Source organism: Urtica dioica, chromosome 8 (assembly GCF_054948205.1).
Source record: "Urtica dioica subsp. dioica isolate 48M chromosome 8, U.dioica_male_clone48M_v1_H2, whole genome shotgun sequence".
NCBI classification, from domain to species: Eukaryota; Viridiplantae; Streptophyta; class Magnoliopsida; order Rosales; family Urticaceae; genus Urtica; species Urtica dioica.
In genome coordinates, this window is record NC_142763.1 from 282,332 (window position 1) to 304,020 (window position 21,689).

Here is a 21,689-nt window from a genome sequence, read left to right on the forward strand (position 1 = left end):
TTTTTTTTCATCATAAAGTATATGTAATAAATATTTATTTAGTTTTTAAAAAAATTAATAACTTCGTATCTTAACAAGGAGAACGATTTTTCTTGTTTTTAATATTTTGTATTATAAAATGATACATTCAATGTTTAATTAATTTTAAGAAAAAAAAATATTAATTTTTCATTGTATTTGAGATTGTTACATGTTTTTCCATCCAAGTTAACGGAGGAAGTAGTTACACTGTAACTAAAATATGAGATTAGGTATTATTGTCCGCGCAAAAAAAAAATTAATAAGTATATAAATATCATTTTGGGTAAATATTATATATTTTTGACGTCATTAACCCTTTAATTTAAAATAAAATTGGGACCGTGCCGCTGATCCCAAAATCGTAACGTTCAGTTTCATACTCGTCGAGTCCGCAAAATCCGTAATGTTCTACAGCTCATACAACTCTGCTGTTTTCGATTTATTTCTCCTCTCTTCTCTCCCTAATCAATTCAGAAATCGTTTCTTTTTTTCTTTTTCATTGATTGATATTGTACTCAGCTACTAAATTTGTTCACAGCCCTGTATAATGATATTTCTTTAGATTATTCTCATCTCTATAAAATATATATAAAAAAAAAAAAAGTGCATGACTAATTTATAGAATTTTGGCAACAGATTTGCATAGGGCACCGAAGGCTCGACTGTGCATATATGGCTTGTTCTCTTACCGCAGTATTTATCAGGAAATGGGCCACCAATGAAATCCAAGTTCTGGTCTCTTCATTTTCTTATCACGTTTGCATGTGAAATATAAATATATCCATATCTTGTAACGCGAATAATATATACCAGTCATTTTGAATCAGCGATGTTTCAGATTTTCATAGTTGCAGATCTCCATTAAGATACAAGCCCATTATAAAAAGCAAACCCAAATCCACTCGCATTTTATCGTGTATTTGTGTAAAGCTTGTTTTGCCTTGTCTCATTAAGGCATTTCACAAAAAGTAAATTTTAATCAATATATAAAAGTAAATTTCCTCTCACTTCCATGAACCCTTGTACAGCCGCGTGTGCTTCCCCAACTCTTACGGTTTTTGTATCCTCTAACTTGACAAAATTAATATTATCATTTCCAAGTTTTGTAACTACTCAATATATTCTAGGACATGTCCGGCTATCATCTTGAAACTACAACTCAATAGATTGGACACCTCACAGCTCTCTTTATCTATTAAATAGGGAAAACAAAATTTACTAAATTCAATAAATATTATGTGCACATAATCCTATTGAAATACTAATAATAATACTACTAGAATACGGTGGTAGCTAGCTTGGTCTAGCGGTAATCCCACACACACCTCGACGGAGAGGTCATGGGTTCAAGCCCCCATGGGATGCAGAAATGCATGTCCCCTAAGATTTATTCTAATAAGTATGTAATCTTGGCCGATAGTGCCACTTGCGCTTTGCACTGCTAATATATCATGTAATCTTGGTCGATAGTGCCTCTACTAAAAAAAAAATACTACTAGAATACGCACCACAAATACGTAATCTACCAGAGGAAATACTACGTTAAAAAAAACATCTGAGAGAAAATAGAAATACTCCAAAAAAAATAGAAACATTGGGATGGTAATTAAATGGCTATCCAGTTTACTTTGGATTCTGCTTCATATTAATGTTATAGCTCTGGTTATCGTTGGCTAATATGATATGTGACACGGCCACCTAATTTGATATAGGAAGCAACATAAGATTGATTATGGAATGTTGGGCATTAAGTCCTCCGTCTTTTTCATCGACCAAACAAATGAAAAATATAGAGGAATGTGTACAACAAACCAGGAAATATTTATATGATTACGAAGTATACTAATGTAGATAGAGATAGGGTAAGAAAAAAGAAAAAGGCATGAGCAAGCGAAATTGGTGGTGGTGGTGGTGGCAATCAGCACTATAGTATTATTATATACACCAATCACGGCACATAACACTCTCTCTCTCTCTCTCTCTCTCTTTCTCTATCTATCTAAATATAAAAGCTTTGTAGCATTTTTGTAGTGCAATTATGGAGAGCCAAAAAGGAAATGAAAAGGGAAATGGCTCCACCTTCATAGCCCATACATTTTGTGATTGACTATTCCATAATTCAAAGGGAAAAAGAAAAAAAAAATAGTATTGTAATAATTGAATCTTTACGTTATTCAATTCAATCATGGAGTAATGGCCTTTTTAACTTGATGGGGCTGTTGTTAGTTGAATCATATGCCCCAACTTTGTCTTGTATTCCAACTACACTTAAAGTAGACCAATGATCTATAATCACCCCTCATATTCATTCACTCAGATAATTTACAATCTTCCACTAAATTAAACTCTATAATAATCACCCATTTCATGTTTGTTTCAGGAGCTTATGAATTTTCACTCTTTTTCGCTTCACTCCACTCAGTTTCCTGTAAATACGTCCCTACCTGTTCATATATAGAATGAAATAAAAGCTTAACCAAATCGAAAACATGCAAGTGGACACGACGAGTGAACACCACGATGACAAACCAACCATACACCACAAAGATCACCGACTCCGGCGAAATAAAACCGACTTGTTCATTTATACATAGATCGCTCTTTAAACATTAGTTTCTCATCATCTTAGTGGACATCTAAGACTCACTCAATATTATTGCCACAAAATAGTATACTCAATACTTAGTGGTTACCCCAATCAGAAAATACCTCACTCGAGAAAAGCTACACAAGTAACCGGCCATCTATACACGATACTGAAGATAATACAAATGCTAATAAGTCGCGGGCCTGATCAACTTACCACCTCTAAATTCACTCTTATAAAAGTCAGACAAACGGGACAAAAAAATAAAACAAAGCGTTTACGCACACTCAATAAATTTCTCTCTATTGTCTTTTTTGCCATACAACGACACCCTCAATTGATTTTTTCTGTTTTACTAGATTCGTATGTAATCAGCAATAATTTTATATGAGTATTCATTGTACCCGACATAAATGTTCGATATTTTGTGTTCATCTCGAAACAATTGTTGTAACATTTTTTTGCCATAAGGAAAAGAGATTAAAAAAAAAAAGATAAAGAAGAGTGTTTATAAGGGAGAGATGAAATCAATCAAATGAATTTATAAAGTAATTATGCAAAAAACATAATTGCTTGACAGGTCTTCATCTTATTAATATAGAAATATACGAAGAGAAAAATAGTCAAACAGTTTAAAAAATTTGTACCACGCCCTAGCGACTAGTATGCAATAGAGCAAGATAGACGAATCACTGGTAGTGGCAAAATCACGCAATTATAAAATATATACAAACATAATATTAGGTAGTGCCTTTCAAATTTAATTGATATATATACACAATTCATTTTATATTGAGTTTCTTATTTCCGAAATACATTTACACTTACACGAGCATATCAATCAGCCTGTCGGTGGTTGATTATCAGATATATTACGTACTCTTTTATTTATAAAGTTCCGAAAGAAATAAATGTACGAACCCCAGTTGTATGCCATAATTCAGAAAGAAAGAAAGAAAAAGTCAAAAATATTACAACCATGATCCCATGCATGCATACACGTATGAGTACGGCTGGGCTAGTCGGTTTGTCCATATTATATACTCAATTTCAACCCCAAGACACAATTGCATGCATTTTTCTCTAAAATACCTTTGATCCTCTTCTCTGAGCAAAGAATTAAGCTGTTCAAAGAAGAAAAGCTGACCAAGTTTATGTTTCTCATTCATACGATGCATGTGAATGTGATTATCTGTAACAAAAACTGGACGCTACACAACAAATAGAAGCATATGCCTCTCTTCCAACTTATATTATATGAATTACGCGTACGAGACTAGAGCTATACATGTGTACACCATCGTATAAACTATAATTTCTTTTTTCTTTTTTTTACACAAGAAAACAAACATGACTTTTCAGTACTTTGACCTTATGGCACGGGAAAGAAAAATTTAACCATATAAGCAATATGTTTCTCTACCTAAACTGAAATGACCGGCTTAACATTTGGTTTGTATTATATTTGCAGAACCTGTTATCCTTTTTTTTTTGGGAAGAAAAATCTGTTATCGTGAAGTAATCCAAATTACTCTATCCGATATCGTTATGTATACACTTAAATTAAATGTCACGTGACTACGATAACCTAATATTATAAGTTTAATTTTTTATGCTTAGCTGAACATCGAGTATAGTTGGTTAGTATTAGTACTTAGTACGAAGTTACGATGATGATAACATTAAGTATTTATTTATTAATTATAATAGATTATCATCGGATCCACCTCAAACTTCTATATAGTTACATAGACTACCCGCCGTAACCATATATTCAAAACCAACTATACTGGTCTTGTTTTAACCTGTAAGAAACACATCCAAATTCCAAACCTCTAATATTAGTTTTAACTTTTAACTTTCTATTGAATCATGATTAATGTTGATGCAACTACTTTGCATTTATTGGCGATGTTTATTTGGCAAAATAGCGCACAAAAGGAGGGTATTTGTTGCTGATGTGGAGTCTTCACGCGGTAGAGAATATTTGATTTGTTGCAGATTTTGTTACGACGTATTCTGCGACATTCTCGGAATCATCAAATATTCGCGAGATTTTTTAGGGATCTGAAGATATGATATCCCTGGTGCCAGCAACAGAATCACACGCCCTAATTCGCTTCGGAGACTACATAAGGCGTCCTCCTTCCACACACCTCTTTGACCCTTTTGGAAACACTTTTTGAGAGCTTTATTCTTTGTGTTTTAGCTGAGCATTGAACGACCTGTGTTCAAGCTCTTAAGGTGTCAATTACCTCTGCTTTGTTGCCTATATACGGGTGATTGTATTAGAAGCAAGAGGTTAGGTTTTTCCTTTGTTTTGATTGGGAAACACTGTTAGAAGTCTCGGGAGAGAGCTTCTGTGGGAATCGAGGGGATCTCGTGCTTAGGGGGAGCCTAAGTTGCTGTTGAAGAAGATAGACGTAGGTTGGGTAGCTAGCGAGGGAGTCGTTTAGTGTAAAACCTTATTGTACCACGCTATCATAGTAGATTGCTTTCCACCGGGCTAAGGCCCCCCAGATGTAGGCAGGGATTGCCGAACTGGGTCACCAATCTTCTGTGTTCTTTATATTCTCGCACTTACAGCTTTCCCTGTTCTGATCACTCGAATTTTGGTGTTTGTCACAGAATCCGTCATAACATATTCCGTGACATACGCATAGATCACGTAATTTCAATTGGTATCAGAGCAGTTCACTCCTCACCTTGAGTGTGATCCGTGGTGTTTACTGATCTGGTATTCGAGATGGATTTCATGAGGGAAGGTGCGTCGATTAGCCGACCTCCATTACTTGACGGAAGCAACTACTCCTATTGGAAGGCGCGTATGAAGGCGTTTCTGAAGTCCTTGGATGAAAAGGCTTGGAAAGCAATTCTCACTGGATGGACTCATCCGACCACTGAGGAAGCCGATGGTAGCTCGACTCTCAAGCCTGAAGAACGTTGGTCCGTCGTTGAAGAGAGGCTTGCAAACTCCAACTCTAAAGCTCTCAACGCCATCTTTTCCGCTGTGGACGCCAACGTTTTCAAACTCATCCACACCTGCGAGGTTGCCAAAGACGCATGGACAATCCTTCAAGTCCACCATGAAGGAACCGATACGGTACGTATGTCGAGACTTCAACTATTGACCACAAAGTTTGAAAATCTCAGAATGGAAGAAAGTGAAACTATAAATGAGTTCAATTCTCGTCTTTGTGATCTGGCTAATGAATCGTTTGCCCTTGGCGAGAAAATTCCCGAGGAGAAACTTGTCAGGAAGGTGTTGCGATCGCTGCCCAAACAATTCATCTACAAAGTCACTGCTATTGAGGAGGCCAAAGACATAAGAAGCATGAAACTTGAAGAACTCATGGGTTCTCTCCGAACCTTTGAGATGGCGATTGATCCGGAGCCCAAAATGAAGGGAATCGCCTTGAAAGCGGATGTCCATGGAGACCTTGCACCCTCCGACGATGATGATATGGCTAAAAGCATTGACTTGCTGGCAAAGAATTTTGGGAAGTTTGGGAAGTACATGAAGAAGCTCAACCACAATTCAAGCGGGAATGTCACAGAATCTGCCCCAGACAAATTCCACAACAACAACCGGGGTCCCAACCCTCAGAGAAAACCAAAGGCTGCTGAGACATCACATGACCAGAGAGGCAAATCCAAGGGGATACAGTGCAGAGAATGTGAAGGGTTCGGTCACATACAGGCAGAATGTGCGAATACACTCAAGAAGAACAACAAGAGCTACAATACTACTTGGAGTGATGAAGATTCAGGGGATGAAGATAGTCCGAACAACCTCATTGCTTTCACCACTCAGGAAGCGACCGATCCTCAGTCTCATCAAGATGTCACAGAAAATGTCATTGACAAATTCTATGACAATGCTTCTTCCAGTGAGAGTGATGTTGAAATCTCATTGGAATCTGTCTCACAAGCCTATCGTGAACTGTTTAGTCGGTGGACCGAAGTCGTACGGCTGAATGAAAGCCTTCGCACAAAGGTTAATGTTATCTCTAAGGAAAAAGAAGTGCTTGCCTCAACCGTTGCCTCTCTCCAACGAACACTTCAGTCCGAAAAGACACAGCAAGATAAGCTTCTCTCTGATTTTAATGCTCTTAAAAGAAATATTCGTATGCTCAATTCAGGAACATCCAATCTTGATGACATTCTTTGCTTGGGGAAAGATGCAGGAAATCATCACGGCATTGGTTATGATGCTCGACAACCTGGTTCCATAACCACGTTTGTAAAAGGCAGCAAAAAACCAGAGGAGGCTGATGTCACAGAATATGCTGAAACATCTTCTGTGACAAGACGCAATCGGCGACGTCGGGTTTGTCATTACTGCCTAAAGCCTGGCCACATCAGACCTTGGTGCTATCGACTCCAGAAAGATTTGAAGAAGCAGTCTCAGAGTCAGAAAAAGACCGTTGCCCCTCCCGAGAAGATTTGGAGAGTTCGTGAACCAGACATCCGATGCAATGTTGCTTACACTTCACTCAGAGCTATGACGACTGAAGATTGGTACTTTGATAGTGGCTGCTCCCGCCATATGACCGGTCAAAAGGATCTTTTGAAGAATATCGAGACTTGTCCTAGTCGCCATGTTACCTTTGGTGACGGGGTCAAAGGGAAAATCATCGGTGTAGGCACACTGAATGTTGATGGTCTGCCCCCTCTTGGCAAAGTCCTCTACGTGCAAGACCTTAAAGCCAATCTTATCAGCGTCAGCCAATTGTGTGATGCCGAGCTCTATGTCCACTTCAACAAGACTACGTGCAATGTGACCAATGCCTCCAACAATCATGTTATGATAGGTAAACGCTCCTCCGATAATTGCTACTTATGGGTGCCTCTAGATGTGTTGCCAGAAACCTGTTTGAAGACCAAACTCGAGGAGACGGACTTATGGCACAAGCGTCTTGGACATCTCAACTACCGCAGCCTGAATGACGTTATTTCGAAGGAAGCTGTTCGTGGTATTCCTGCACTGAAGTACCAGGGTGGAAAGATCTGTGGAGATTGTCAGATAGGCAAACAGACCAAGATGTCACACAATATGTCACAACATCTTTCTACGACACGTGTTCTGGATCTGCTCCATATGGACCTCATGGGTCCTATGCAGGTTGAAAGCCTGGGAGAGACGTTCCAAGTCTTCAAGGCTCTCTGCTTCTGCCTTCAAAAGGAGAAAGCTTGTGACATAGGCAAGGTGATACAAATACGCAACGATTATGGTCGTGAGTTCGAGAACAACGCCTCGGCTGAATTCTGTGAAGACCATTGCATCTCCCATGAGTTATCGGCACCAATCACTCCCCAACAAAACGGTATTGTGGAGCGTAAGAACCGGTCGCATGTGTTCGAAGCACCTAGATCCGCCTTGGGTCTATGTGTTGTCGAATCTTGAGTCATCACCTTTGTGAGTTATGTCCCTTACCAAAAAAAAAAGAGAAAAAAAAAAAAGAAACAAAAAAAAAAGAAGAGAAAAAAAAAGAAAAAAGAAAAAAGAAAAAAAGAACAAAAAAAGAACAAAAAAAAGAGAAAAATAAAGAAAAAAAAGAAAATAAGGGGGGAATATCGGCACCAGCACCACCATCCACTTCCGCTGCCCCTACACGTGCTGGAACCGCCTCTGCATCGACCTCAGCCGCTGTTGATTCTGCAGACGAGTCTTTCGTCGGTTCTGCTGAGTTCTGAGTATTGACTATGGCTCAACTTTTGGAGGTGATGAGCTTTATGTCTTTTTGTTGATTGCCCTGCGTTGTATCTTTTTGTCTCAGACTTTGGCTCTGCTTGTCTCCCGTCTCAAGCATGTCTTCAGGCAAAAAGGGGGAGTAGTAATCGAGGTTCATGAATATGTTGAAACTATGTTGCGCTTATATTTTGTGTAATCTGTACTGATGCTTGTCTTAGTTTTTTTAGCGTGCACGTTTGCGAGTTACACTTGAACCTCGCGTTGGTTTTGATGGTCATTTTGGCACGCTCGCGAGTTACACTTGAACCTCGCATTGATTTTGCCTAAAACACCGCCAAAGGGGGAGATTGTTGATGCAACTACTTTGCATTTATTGGCGATGTTTATTTGGCAAAATAGCGCACAAAAGGAGGGTATTTGTTGCTGATGTGGAGTCTTCACGCGGTAGAGAATATTTGATTTGTTGCAGATTTTGTTACGACGTATTCTGCGACATTCTCGGAATCATCAAATATTCGCGAGATTTTTTAGGGATCTGAAGATATGATATCCCTGGTGCCAGCAACAGAATCACACGCCCTAATTCGCTTCGGAGACTACATAAGGCGTCCTCCTTCCACACACCTCTTTGACCCTTTTGGAAACACTTTTTGAGAGCTTTATTCTTTGTGTTTTAGCTGAGCATTGAACGACCTGTGTTCAAGCTCTTAAGGTGTCAATTACCTCTGCTTTGTTGCCTATATACGGGTGATTGTATTAGAAGCAAGAGGTTAGGTTTTTCCTTTGTTTTGATTGGGAAACACTGTTAGAAGTCTCGGGAGAGAGCTTCTGTGGGAATCGAGGGGATCTCGTGCTTAGGGGGAGCCTAAGTTGCTGTTGAAGAAGATAGACGTAGGTTGGGTAGCTAGCGAGGGAGTCGTTTAGTGTAAAACCTTATTGTACCACGCTATCATAGTAGATTGCTTTCCACCGGGCTAAGGCCCCCCAGATGTAGGCAGGGATTGCCGAACTGGGTCACCAATCTTCTGTGTTCTTTATATTCTCGCACTTACAGCTTTCCCTGTTCTGATCACTCGAATTTTGGTGTTTGTCACAGAATCCGTCATAACATATTCTGTGACATACGCATAGATCACGTAATTTCAATTAAAGTTTAGGCTTTCACACTATTTAACTTGTATCATTACCACTATTTTTTTAATAAAGGAAATTAATTGTTAAGCTGTCCAAAAAAAAAAAAAACGAATGAGCATGATATCTTTAATGTCATTATTAGCAATTCGAATGTATAATCTGGTCTAACAAGTAAAAGGCGATATTACAAATAATTGATTTTATGACGTTTAAATGATGACTTAAAAATCATTTAAAGACATTTTAGAGAATGACTTCTATACTCGTGACTTAAAATGTATATATTTTTAAGACATTACATAAACGTTTTCAAAACTCTAAAAAAAGATGTCTTTAAATCTAAAAAAAACGACTTCAAATAAGGCTCCACACAATAAAACTCTATACATATGTTGCCGTTTTTTTTTTCATTTTATAAATATTTCATTTCTCATATTGTATAGTTTTCTAAACAGCTACATTGAAGATTTTAACATAAATTTTAAAGATCAACCTTAAAATTCAACAAAAAAAATATTTATATTTGGTGGCCGCGGCCACTCGTTATTTTTTTTTTTATAAATGAATAGTATAGAAATAGTAACGACGGACGATCTGTTGCATTTTACGGTACGCTACTAATTATATATGGATCATATGGTCAAAATATATGCAGGGTATTCTAAAAAAGTTTCTTTTGATTGTAGTGGTTGTTTATTGAGCTTTAATGATCTTAAGAAAGCTATGACCCAAGGAAAATTTCAACATGACATGATTAATTTGTTTCTCTTTTTCCTCGTCTTCTTTTTTCGAACATAGGAACATGGTTTTTATATGGATGGTCCTTCGCAATTGATTTATCCTCGTGCATTTGTAACTTTGCCCTTCACGACACACAAATGTATTAGTTTTTTTTTTCTTATTATCTATTTATCTACGAGTGAAGTACTAATTGCATGCGCTTTTATCTACAATGTCTTTAATAATAATAGAGCTTTACTCTCCAGAAATAATTTTAAATAAAAAAAAGTCATTTTTTTTCTTCTTTCATCTTTGGTTTTGGCCACATATTTTATTTAAAAAAGAATGAAAATGCACTACTAAGTTGACATGTCTCACATAGAATAATTAAAAAGAGTAAAGAGAGAGAAAGAAATTTGATAGAAATTCACCGAAAAGCATATATCATAAGCGCATATATAAAGGTTGCTTTTGTAAGGGTAAAGACACTTTGCTAATTGCATGAGTGGTTTGTGACTAATAAAGGGAAGATAAAGTTCTATGTATATTGCCCATGACATTAAAATTAGTATCTTCTCACGAAAAAAGTTAATCATAATTTATCCTAATATTCGTAATCCTTCCACAAAAGTTACTTGAGAATTGAGATTTTAAAAATGCATTGTCTATTACTACTGTGAATTAGTAATCAAGGGATTTAGTTTCCTTGCCCTACACGACACACACGTTCCAATCGTCTCTGATCCTTAATATCAACTATTGTCTATTACCAATTGTCTATTACTGACTGTGATATTAGGGTAAGAAGACGAGTAAAGTATTACAATGAGCTAATGAACACGTTCCAATCGTCTCTGATCCCTAATATCAACTACCAAATGTGATCAAATTATTCAATTTGTGGATGTAATATGCACACAAAAAATTGACATGCAATTCATCTAAAAAAATAAAAATAAAAATTAACCGACAAAACCAACCTAGTTTTTACATGTTTCAAAGAAAAACTATCAATATCCAATATAAATATACTATATGTGGAGTTTTTAAACTCATGGCATCAAGTCACCAATTAGATAGATATAGTCTGATATTATTATTTTGTCATATATAATAATGCTTCTGAAAAAAGAATTGTTGCAACTAATTAATCTCCTAGTTTTTTTTAAGATTTTAATCAAAATTTTATTTTATTAAGAAAATAATTTACTAAGTCGAAGTAAATTAAATTAATTAAAATAATTAATTTAATTTACTTCGGCATAGTAGATTATTTATTTTATAAAATTAAATTTTGGTTATTTTTTAAAACTAGAGTGAACTATTGAATTACTATTGACATTTTGATTCCTCCATTGGATTCTCTCTCTCTCTCTCCTTTTTTGGTTGGGAAATGATGCTCTCTCTCTAGTTTAATTTGTTACACACATGTACAAATCCTCTCTTTTTGACGTAGAGTTTACGTACCCTAAAAAATGATAAAAAATAATTATATAAAAAGAATTAGGTAAGTGCTCACGGGTTGATTGTTGTTGGATATTGACTATTCTTTTGATAAAGATAGCTATAATTACAAATTGAGAAAATAATAAAGACACACTAAAATAATATCTGTTTTTTTTTTTATGACAAAAATATCTAATATTAAGTTTCAGTTGCACCGTTAAACAAAATCAGTTAAATTCGACGGAAATCAACGTGTCAGCATTGAACACAATTTAGTATTTTTTCCCTTAAAAGTAATTAATCATTAATAATATAATTTTTATAACAATATAATTAATTAAAAAAAACTTTAATATTATAATCAGGCAATAATGATATTATTAAAAACGGTTTTAGTGTTATAAAAATTAATTAGCATTTTTCTATTAAAAAATATTATTCATGCTTAAATTTAAATAAATAAATATGAAATCGTTTTAATAATATTATAATTCTTAAATATAATATAAATTTAATAAATATATTATATGAATTTGATAATATTTATATGCATAAGGGAGATATATATATATATATGAAAAAATCATATAATTTATATTAAAAATAATGTAATTGATAAATGTTTGATTTTAAAAAATTTAGTGAGTATTTCCCCTTAATTCTTAGCTGGCTCCACAGTAAGTATATTTACAAATGTAAATCTTATATAAATAGCCACTTTCATTTATTAGGTCATGTCATCTTTATGGCTATTTATTTAAGATTTACGAAACATTGACTATATAGCAATTTCAAACGTTTTAGTTGACTATTTACCTAATTCTTAAACATATTGTAATTTTAACTTGCAAGTATCAAGTTTTAACTGTCATGGATTATTTGAATACATTCCAATGAATTATTGATGGACGAGACGAAGATCGAGTTTAAGAAAAATGTGCATGCATAGAGACACTATTTGTCGAATTATGTATCGAATGCATCATGACTACGGATTTGGTGATGACTGGTGTCTCAAATGGAAAAGAGACGAATAAATAATCAAGATTGTACGATCGGATATCATAATTGCATAAAAGACGTTGAGTATAAGTAGTAGTCCGAAGAAGAACAGAGATATATGAAAAGGTAGATTAGTAAGTCTCAATAATTTGCTTCAATGCTTCATTTATTACAGTGTAAAATCTTCTAAATTATCACTTAAAATTTAAGTTATATGTGCTGGATAATTTTTTGCATCACTACAAATAATTCAACCGATAATTTAGCAATTTTTGTTGTTGCCGGTTAGGTAGCTATTGTTAAAGATGGACCACTATGGTTTTTGAGTAGTATAAGGCTTGTGTGATTTCTTTATTCCAATTATTATTCTGGGTTCTAAAGGTAAGACTTTTAGGCTGTTAAATTGGTTTGGGAAAAAAATAATATGTACTAGATTGTTGAAATGGATGTCACCTTTTATTAGGGAACAGTATGTCTTTATATGGTATACTTGTTCAAAAAAGAAATCTATGGAAATGGAAGTTAAACTAGCAAAATATACGTATGTACTTATGACTTAACGCAATTATTGAAATAACATACAGAAGGTTTTAGGCCACTTTATTGCAGCTATCCATTTTAAAATAAAAGGGGAAAAAACTCTCATCAACTCTAGTGAATACTATGATCCTCAAGCCTCCACGACTATGTATCCGGAATAGATTATTCGAGTAAATTAGAAAGCGAATTAGTGGGAAATATTATTTACGGCTTTTTTTTTAATGGAAATATAAATTATCTAATATTTTCTTCCAAATAAATAGTGAGTATCAATGCAGCGTATACCTGGATGTTTACAAAAAAAAAAAAAAAAAAAAAAAAAGTCATTTTATGCACATTCAATTTCATATGAATTATGATCATATGGGCGTTTGGAAAGTTGCGCCATTTTCAGTGGATAGTTTGATTAAAAAAAAGGTGCAAGGTTTGACCATGGTTCTCTCGATGGTCACTGTTTAAATTTGTTTATAATATTACCCATTCAGTCCACAAAAAAGAGAACACACCGATCATATATATATATATACACACACACACCATACACAGAATGATTAAGATAATGTAGATCATATGACAATGGAACTCAAGAATCTTTGTCTTAAAATATTACTAAAAGATGGCCGTGGATGAGACTCCACGCTGTAAACGATTCTCTCACTCACTCACTGTCCACTTAATAATTTATCCATGATTTCCTTCGGCTTTCAACAAGCACAGAGCGAGTATTTTCTTCATCGGATTCCACTGTACATAACTTTTATAATTTCTTATTATTTTATTATTATAACGTTTTGAAACACTCATAGAAAGCATCACATAAATTAGAAATACATGGCAATGTACAGAATCGCACTATTTCAAATAAATACATGAAATCAACCAGTCAATGATATACGATATATTTACAAACGCCCATGGCCATCCAAAACATACCTTATGATTATATAATATATATATGTATATATATTAATCCTTACATACAGGGGACGAAGCCAGGAATGTAGATTAGATGAGCTAATTTGTAACAAAAAATTCAGGAGAACTAATTTGTAAATTTTGAAGATAAAAAAATGTAAAAGTAAAATAAAAAATGGATAAAAAATACAAAAAAAATGAGGGGGTTATAATCCCCTCTCACTCCCATGTGACTTCGTGCATGGTTGATGCCTCCTCCGATGGTGCTCTTGGTTCGCGATAATGTCGTCTAATACTATATTACACTATATTATATTATATTAATAACATACATTATTTTGAGTATATGTTATTATATATATACTTGGAAAAACTATGTGATATTAATATTACACGTAAATTTTATATATTATTTAATATATAATATATTTTTATAATTTAACATCACAATATATATTATTAATATAAATATACCTTTTGTTGAAATTAGTACTTATAAATATACATCTCATACATGTACTTTCTGTCCGATCTATATGTAAAATAAAATAAATAAAAATTCTGACGGTTAAGTATATTATGGCCAAAAAATAAAAATGACGACGGTCAATTAGGAATCACACGTTTATTACGTAAACAAGCAGCGATGAAATAATTATAATAACAAAAAAAAATGAATGTATTAATTTTATTTCACCCCGTCATGGTAATAAATATACGGTGCGGATGGGAATATGATTGATATAAATTCATACTTATGCAAGGAGAGTTCATTAAAATATGTTAGTAAGAAATATGAACCATGAAATATGAACGATGATATGAGTCGACGGTTGACCAAATTAAATTAAAGCTTATGGACTTGGAGCTGGAGATTGAGGTGAGGGTAAACAGGTAAAAACAGGAGGGTCCCATTTTGATTGGGAAGGACAAAATGGGAAATAGGAAAAGAACAACCTTCATAAAACGACAAATAGAAAAGCTGGGTAGTGGTATACGGGAAAGCCTATGCATGCATTAATGTACGTGTGTTTTCTTTACCTTCTTTCCGTTTTTACCCCTCGTGCGAAATTCCAAAAGAGAAAATCGGACAGGTTTTAATGTGAAAACTGAAAAACTGATAACAGAGAGAGAGAGAGAGAGAGAGAGAGAGAGAGAGAGTTTTATTGGATTTTTGTGGAATCTGAACTAAAATAAACAACAAAAACCCATCTTCCAAGTTCTTATTTTTTGAGAGCATAGAGTGAGAGGAGTGAGTGAGGTATTTTGCGGTTGTGATGGTGGTAGTGTTTTGAGTGAGAAAGGGCTTCTTTCAAGTTCTTAAAGCTGCGACTGGGTGTTTCATTGTTGGTGAGGATAAACAAAATGAGGGTTTTATTAGTGGTTGTGAGTGTGATGGTGATGATGATATCACACTGTAACGCTGGTCGAATCAGTCCTTCGCGGCAAAAGCTTGAGGTCCGAAAACACCTCAAGCGCCTAAACAAGCCTGCCCTTAAAACCATCCAGGTCTCACTCTCTCTCTCTCTCTCTCTCGTTTGTATTGTGAAGAAAAATGTCCTTTTGAATGATGAGCCAGTTTTTCTTTCTTTGCTCCTCGTTTCCCTTTTGAAGTAAATGCAAATGGGGTTTTATCTGAATTTTTTTTTCTCTCCCCGATGGATCAAATCTTGAACTTGAGGGTTTGATTTTATTTTTGTAATTTTTTTGTTGTTGCAATAATGGATTTCTGATTTCTATATATATATATATATATATATATATATGTATATATATATATATATATATATGTATATACACATATGTAAAGCAGAAGAGAGATTCAAAGACAAATTAGAAAAAAGCAAAAATGTAAAAGAAGGAAAAAAAATCAAAGCTTTAATGGTGTGGGAAATTATTACTTTTTTTTTTTTTCTGTCCTTTATCTTATTCATTTATTGTGTGAATTGAATGCGGAGAAGAGAAGAGTGTAGCATTGTAGTGTTAATGGTGGGTTTGATATGATATGTGCAGAGCCCAGATGGGGACATTATCGACTGCGTCCACATCTCTCACCAGCCTGCTTTCGATCACCCTTTCCTCAAAGACCACAAGATTCAGACCACACCCAGCTTCCACCCGGAACGCCTCTTCGAGGACAGCAAGGCCGAGGCCAAGCCAACGGACAAGGAGAAGATTAGCCAGCTGTGGCACGTCAACGGCAAATGCCCTAAAGACACCATCCCCGTGCGAAGGACCAAGAAAGACGACGTCCTGCGAGCTAGCTCCGTCAAGAGCTACGGCAAGAAGCAGCACAGATCCATCCCCAAACCCAGGTCTGCCGATCCCGATCTCGTCAACGAGAGCGGTCACCAGGTACTAATCCTCTCCTTTCTTTATTTATAAAATTAATTAATACGGGTAGTAATACGGTTGCTGTATTCATTGATTGATAGCACGCGATAGCGTATGTTGAAGGAGACAAGTATTATGGAGCAAAAGCCACCATTAATGTGTGGGAGCCCAAAATACAACAGCCCAATGAGTTCAGCCTGTCTCAGCTTTGGCTATTGGGAGGCTCTTTCGGCCAAGATCTTAACAGCATTGAAGCTGGTTGGCAGGTACTATTCGTAATATAAATAAATAAATCCATGTGGGTGAGATTGATATTTGACGACGACGACAACACTACAGGTGAGCCCAGATCTTTATGGGGATAACAACACGAGGCTATTCACTTACTGGACGGTAAAAGCCTCTCTCTCTTGTTCTTGTGCATACTTGATGTTGTGTCATGCTATGGTGAAAATGGAGTGAGTGAGTGAATGAATGTACAGAGCGATGCGTATCAAGCAACGGGGTGCTACAACCTGCTGTGCGCGGGGTTCATTCAGATCAACAGCGAGATAGCAATGGGAGCCAGCATATCTCCGGTGTCTGGGCTCCGCAATTCGCAGTACGATATCAGCATTCTGGTGTGGAAGGTAATGTCAAAGTGGTTTTGAGGTGTGGGTGGTGAAATGTTATGGTAAGTGAGAAAGAATTGATTTGTGTGAACACAGGATCCCAAGGAAGGGCATTGGTGGATGCAGTTTGGGAACGACTACGTGTTGGGGTACTGGCCGTCGTTCCTGTTCTCGTACTTGACGGAGAGCGCATCCATGATCGAGTGGGGGGGGGAGGTCGTCAACTCCCAGCCGGACGGCCACCACACCGCCACGCAGATGGGCAGCGGCCGCTTTCCCGAGGAAGGCTTCGGCAAGTCCAGCTACTTCCGCAACATCCAAGTGGTCGACAAGGCCAACAACCTCAAACCCCCCAAAGGGATCGGGACCTTCACCGAGCAGTCCAACTGCTACGACGTCCAGACCGGCTCCAACGCCGACTGGGGTCATTTCTTCTACTATGGAGGCCCGGGGAGAAACCAAAACTGCCCATGATAACCACCCTCTTCCATTCTGTAACTAGTCTCTCTTTCTTACCTTTGGCTTCAGTAGTAACATGTGAGTGGTAGTGACCTACATCTGTGTACTAATGGGGAATTTTGACCCTTGTTTTTCCTCTTTTTTTTTAATCTTACCTTTTCTTTATTTACTCTTTAAAAAGATTCTCCATGTAAGTGGTGGGGACTTGGAATATATACATATATATTATATATGTGGCCAAAGTTTCTAAAAAGCCTAAAGAAACAGGGCTTTCTAATATATGTGTGTGTATCATATCCTTCTCCGCCCTCTCTCTGACTCTCGAGTGGTGGTGAATGATGTGTGAATGAATTCTGGGTCCATTTTGTACCGTAGCAACAATTTGTAGAGATTCCTACCTAGTGTGATCATCTTCCTCTGTTTTCTTGCCTCGTTTATTTAGTCTTTTTATTCAACTTTCTGAGCATTTTATGGAAAAAAGCATCTGCCTTTGAGAGAAAGAGAGAGAGAGAGAGAGAGAGAGAGAGAGAGTATGTTGTTGTCCTGTCCTGGGATAAGATGTGAGTGGCTAAGAAGAGTGCCTTTAATAAATAATAATGCGTGCCTGCACTATTTCTGCCAAGTCCGTGTAAAAAGTGTGTATTATGTCATAGATTATGGATTCGAGTAATTGAAGGATAATTTCTAAAGTAACTAACAGGTCGCTTTTGACTTTGAGCTCATTAGGCACTTACGATTCCTTAAGCAGAGCTCAAGGGGTTCTTAAGTGGAGCAATATAATGGAAAATTGGTTGAAGAAAGTGTCGTAACTCATTTTCAACCCACAATCTCAAACAAACTTATGTTTTATATATTGCATTTGCTGTTTGCACCACACACTCTCCAACACCTTATTCACGATTCATTCTCCTTTAAAATAAGTTAAATTATGCTTTCACTTTTCGTTTGATAAACACCAAGATTAATTAGAAACAAAAATGACAAGATGTTCATTACCCGGGAATCAAATAAATTATGCACTTTTCAAACACGTATTTCTCTTCCTGTGTGCAGTGAAGCTAAATAGAAAAAGGGTATAAATACTATTGCCAGATCAGAGATCAGAATGATAGCCAATTTGAAAGCACAACGGCTATTTTCAATCCCCACATCCCAATGCCCCGAATTTGGATCCAACAAGCAAATGCTTGTCTCTTTTCAAAACCAAACTTTGTATTTGATTGATTTTTTTTTTTTATTTTCACAACTTTTAACGTTTGACACGTTTTAATTTGTTTTTGTTGGACCATATTAATAAGTGGTGACATTATTTTGGTGTGATTTTTCCACCAAATTTAGTTTTGGCCCCAATAATATTATACTATGCTTTACGCCAAATAAAATACTCTAATAATATGTTTTTAGTTTAATTAATTTTTTTTACTAATTATATATCTAATCTAAAGTATATACACTTAATCATGTAGTATGAATTAGTTAGATAAAAAAATACTGCTTAAACATTTGGTGTAATTTTTACACACTTTTCATTCTTTGGTGTAAAGATTATACCATTTCATGGGGTTTTGGTGTTACCATTGGATTAACTTTACACCATTCATGGAGTTTTATAGTTGTCCATTGGACATGGTATTCCATTAGATATATAGTCATATTTACACTTTTGTTATTTAGCCAATTTTTAGTAAATATTTGGTAAATAGTCACGTCCACGTATTAATAACTAAAATATCCCATTTTATTTACACATTGGGCGGGAAATAAAATGGAGTATTTTAGTTAATTTACGGGTGTAAATACGTGGACGTGGCTATTCACCAAATGTTTAATAAAAATTGGCTAAATAACAATTTAAAAGTGTAAATATGGCTAATTTGCTAATTATTTGATAAAAGATTGAGTTGTGTCATTTTTTTTCATATGCACATCTTCAATGGCCGGTTGAGTTTTTGGATATTGGATATGTCGACAAGGTGTTACTGATCAAGTGTTATCAGATAATCACCCGGTTTTCGGAAGCAAGGAGAGTGGTACAAGGGAGCTACTTCCCCGGGACGGATTTGCTCCGCACGCGCGAGGCCAACACAATTTACATATCTACAAGAGTATGGTATAGGCAAGTTGAGTGTGGCTTGGTGCGAGAGGTTGTGGCGGCATCGCTGTCACTCGATTATTGCTGCTCTAGATTATTTATTTTATTGCTCTAGATTATTGTTGAACTTTGTTTATATTTAATATTGTTGTTAAGTTATTTGTTGGCTTTATTTTTTAGTGCAAGTTGTTTGGAAAGATGTCGGTCGTCATGCTTCTACTTCTGGTGAGACATCTTTCCTCCTGTGTTCAGACATTATTTCAAGCAAGTTTCCAGTATTGACAGATTGCCTCGCTGGTGACTTCATTATGAGATATTGCCTTGCTGGTGACTTTATTATGAGATATTCGTATGAGGCTGGGTAAAGAAACCCTAGATACACTTCCAGGCCTGTACAACTGCTATAAAAGCCATGCGCTCCCCCTTAGCAGCCTTGATGCTTTTGATAAAACACTTAGAGCTCTTAGACGTGCAAGACCGGCGGACTGGGAGGCTTTGTGTTTTGTTAATCGCAGTGTATTCTCTCAAACACTATTCCACAAAGATTGAGTGTCTGTGAGAGTTGGGTTTTGTGATCTCGTGATTGAAGGCTCACGAACGGTTGAAGACTGGAAGTCATCCGAGCACAGGCGGTTGCTCGAAGGGTGGAATTGAGACGGAGCTCAAATCCAGGGGGAGTCCCTGGCTAGGTATTCACTGGTGGTAATAGTCTCTAGGTTTTATTGATTTGGTGATTGTAATCTATATAAACCTTGCGTGTACTATTGACTACAAGATAGTGAAATCCTTTCCACTGGCAGAGTGCCCCCGGACGTAGGTGTATTGCACCGAATTGGGTAACCATATCGTGTGTATTTTTTTTATTGCACTGTTTGTTGTTTATCCATTATCTGTGTGCAATCAAGTTGTCGGACACATTGTCAATAAATTGTGTGCGACATCTTGTCCTTGTGTCTAATCAGAATTTCATATATGAATTCCTTTTTATTTTCCCTGTTCATCATAATGCTTTCAATTATTGTTCTTTGTTTATTAATGATCATGAGCACTATCAGAGGCTAGATTTTTATGAGGCCACGATGTAACCCGTGCCTCCCGCTGATGAGCTCCCCGGAAAAACCTCGAACGTGGGATCCCCCTATTGACACAGCCCTTACAGGTGCTATGGTGTGGGCTGTGTTCTCAAGGGCTTTTTTTTTTTTTTTTTTTTAGAAAAGGAAACATAGTGTTTTGTCCTTGTGTCTGATCAGAATTTCATATATGAATTCCTTTTTATTTTCCTTGTTCATCATAATGCTTTCAATTATTGTTCTTTGTTTATTAATGATCATGAGCACTATCAGAGGCTAGATTTTTATGAGGCCACGATGTAACCCGTGCCTCCCGCTGATGAGCTCCCCGGAAAAACCTCGAACGTGGGATCCCCCTATTGACACAGCCCTTACAGGTGCTATGGTGTGGGCTGTGTTCTCAAGGGCTTTTTTTTTTTTTTTTTTTTTTAGAAAAGGAAACATAGTGTTTTCAGGCAAGTGGACCTTCGAAAGAAAAGAAGTAGGCCCAAATTAGAAAATTATAAAGACTCACTGAGGTCCACATTTTTCTTAAATCAATCACACCCTACTATTACTAATACTATTCTATACTGAAAGTAATAAATGATTTGTATAATACACGTACACCATACTATTCGATATTAAAAGTGAATATATATTTGCATGATATTGGTAGTGAATGATTTCAAGACATAAGTCGTGTGTGAATAATAACAAATTAACAACTAACAAGTGATCAGCAGTAGAGAGATCTAGATGTTTATGATTATGATGATTAAGAATAATGAAAAGGGCATAAAGTTGGTGAAGAGAGGATCAAAGTTAAGGAAATAACATGTTTTAGTTTTCAAAAACAAATGCATCCACTTTTCATATCAGCCCTACAAACGTGCCACTTTCGATTAAGTTTTATACAGTCCTGATCTTTGCATTTTATATTTCCATCCGGGTCTTCAAGTCAATTCCGGAACAGACTTTTTAAAAATAAAACAAAATATACTCCCACCTTCCAAAGTTATATTTTCCTAATTAAACAAATAATTTGGTATTGACAGACAATCGGACATATTTCCTCACCTAC

The 21,689-nt window shown here is 36.0% G+C and overlaps 2 protein-coding genes across 2 annotated transcripts; both read left to right on the plus strand.

The window, feature by feature from the left end:
- The first annotated feature begins 5,354 nt into the window (after positions 1–5,354).
- Positions 5,355–8,015, plus strand: LOC149386877 (uncharacterized). Its single transcript, XM_089624696.1, has one exon. It carries the CDS (start codon positions 5,355–5,357, stop codon positions 8,013–8,015), a length of 2,661 nt encoding a protein of 886 aa, XP_089480822.1.
- Positions 8,016–15,069: 7,054 nt separating this feature from the next.
- On the plus strand, positions 15,070–17,896 carry LOC149386878 (protein neprosin-like). The gene is made up of 6 exons (XM_089622419.1): positions 15,070–15,569; positions 16,074–16,415; positions 16,496–16,660; positions 16,734–16,787; positions 16,877–17,023; positions 17,102–17,896. Exons 1-6 carry the CDS (start codon positions 15,426–15,428, stop codon positions 17,477–17,479), a joined length of 1,230 nt encoding a protein of 409 aa, XP_089478545.1. The 5' UTR covers positions 15,070–15,425; the 3' UTR covers positions 17,480–17,896.
- The last annotated feature ends 3,793 nt before the right edge of the window (positions 17,897–21,689 follow it).

Coding starts and splice junctions, on each gene's coding strand:
- LOC149386877 (XM_089624696.1), top strand. CDS start 5,355: ATGGATTTCATGAGGGAAGGTGCGTCGATTAGCCGACCTCCATTACTT.
- LOC149386878 (XM_089622419.1), top strand. CDS start 15,426: ATGAGGGTTTTATTAGTGGTTGTGAGTGTGATGGTGATGATGATATCA. Junction 16,416..16,495: donor TCAACGAGAGCGGTCACCAG/GTACTAATCCTC, acceptor ATTGATTGATAG/CACGCGATAGCGTATGTTGA. Junction 17,024..17,101: donor TCAGCATTCTGGTGTGGAAG/GTAATGTCAAAG, acceptor GTGTGAACACAG/GATCCCAAGGAAGGGCATTG.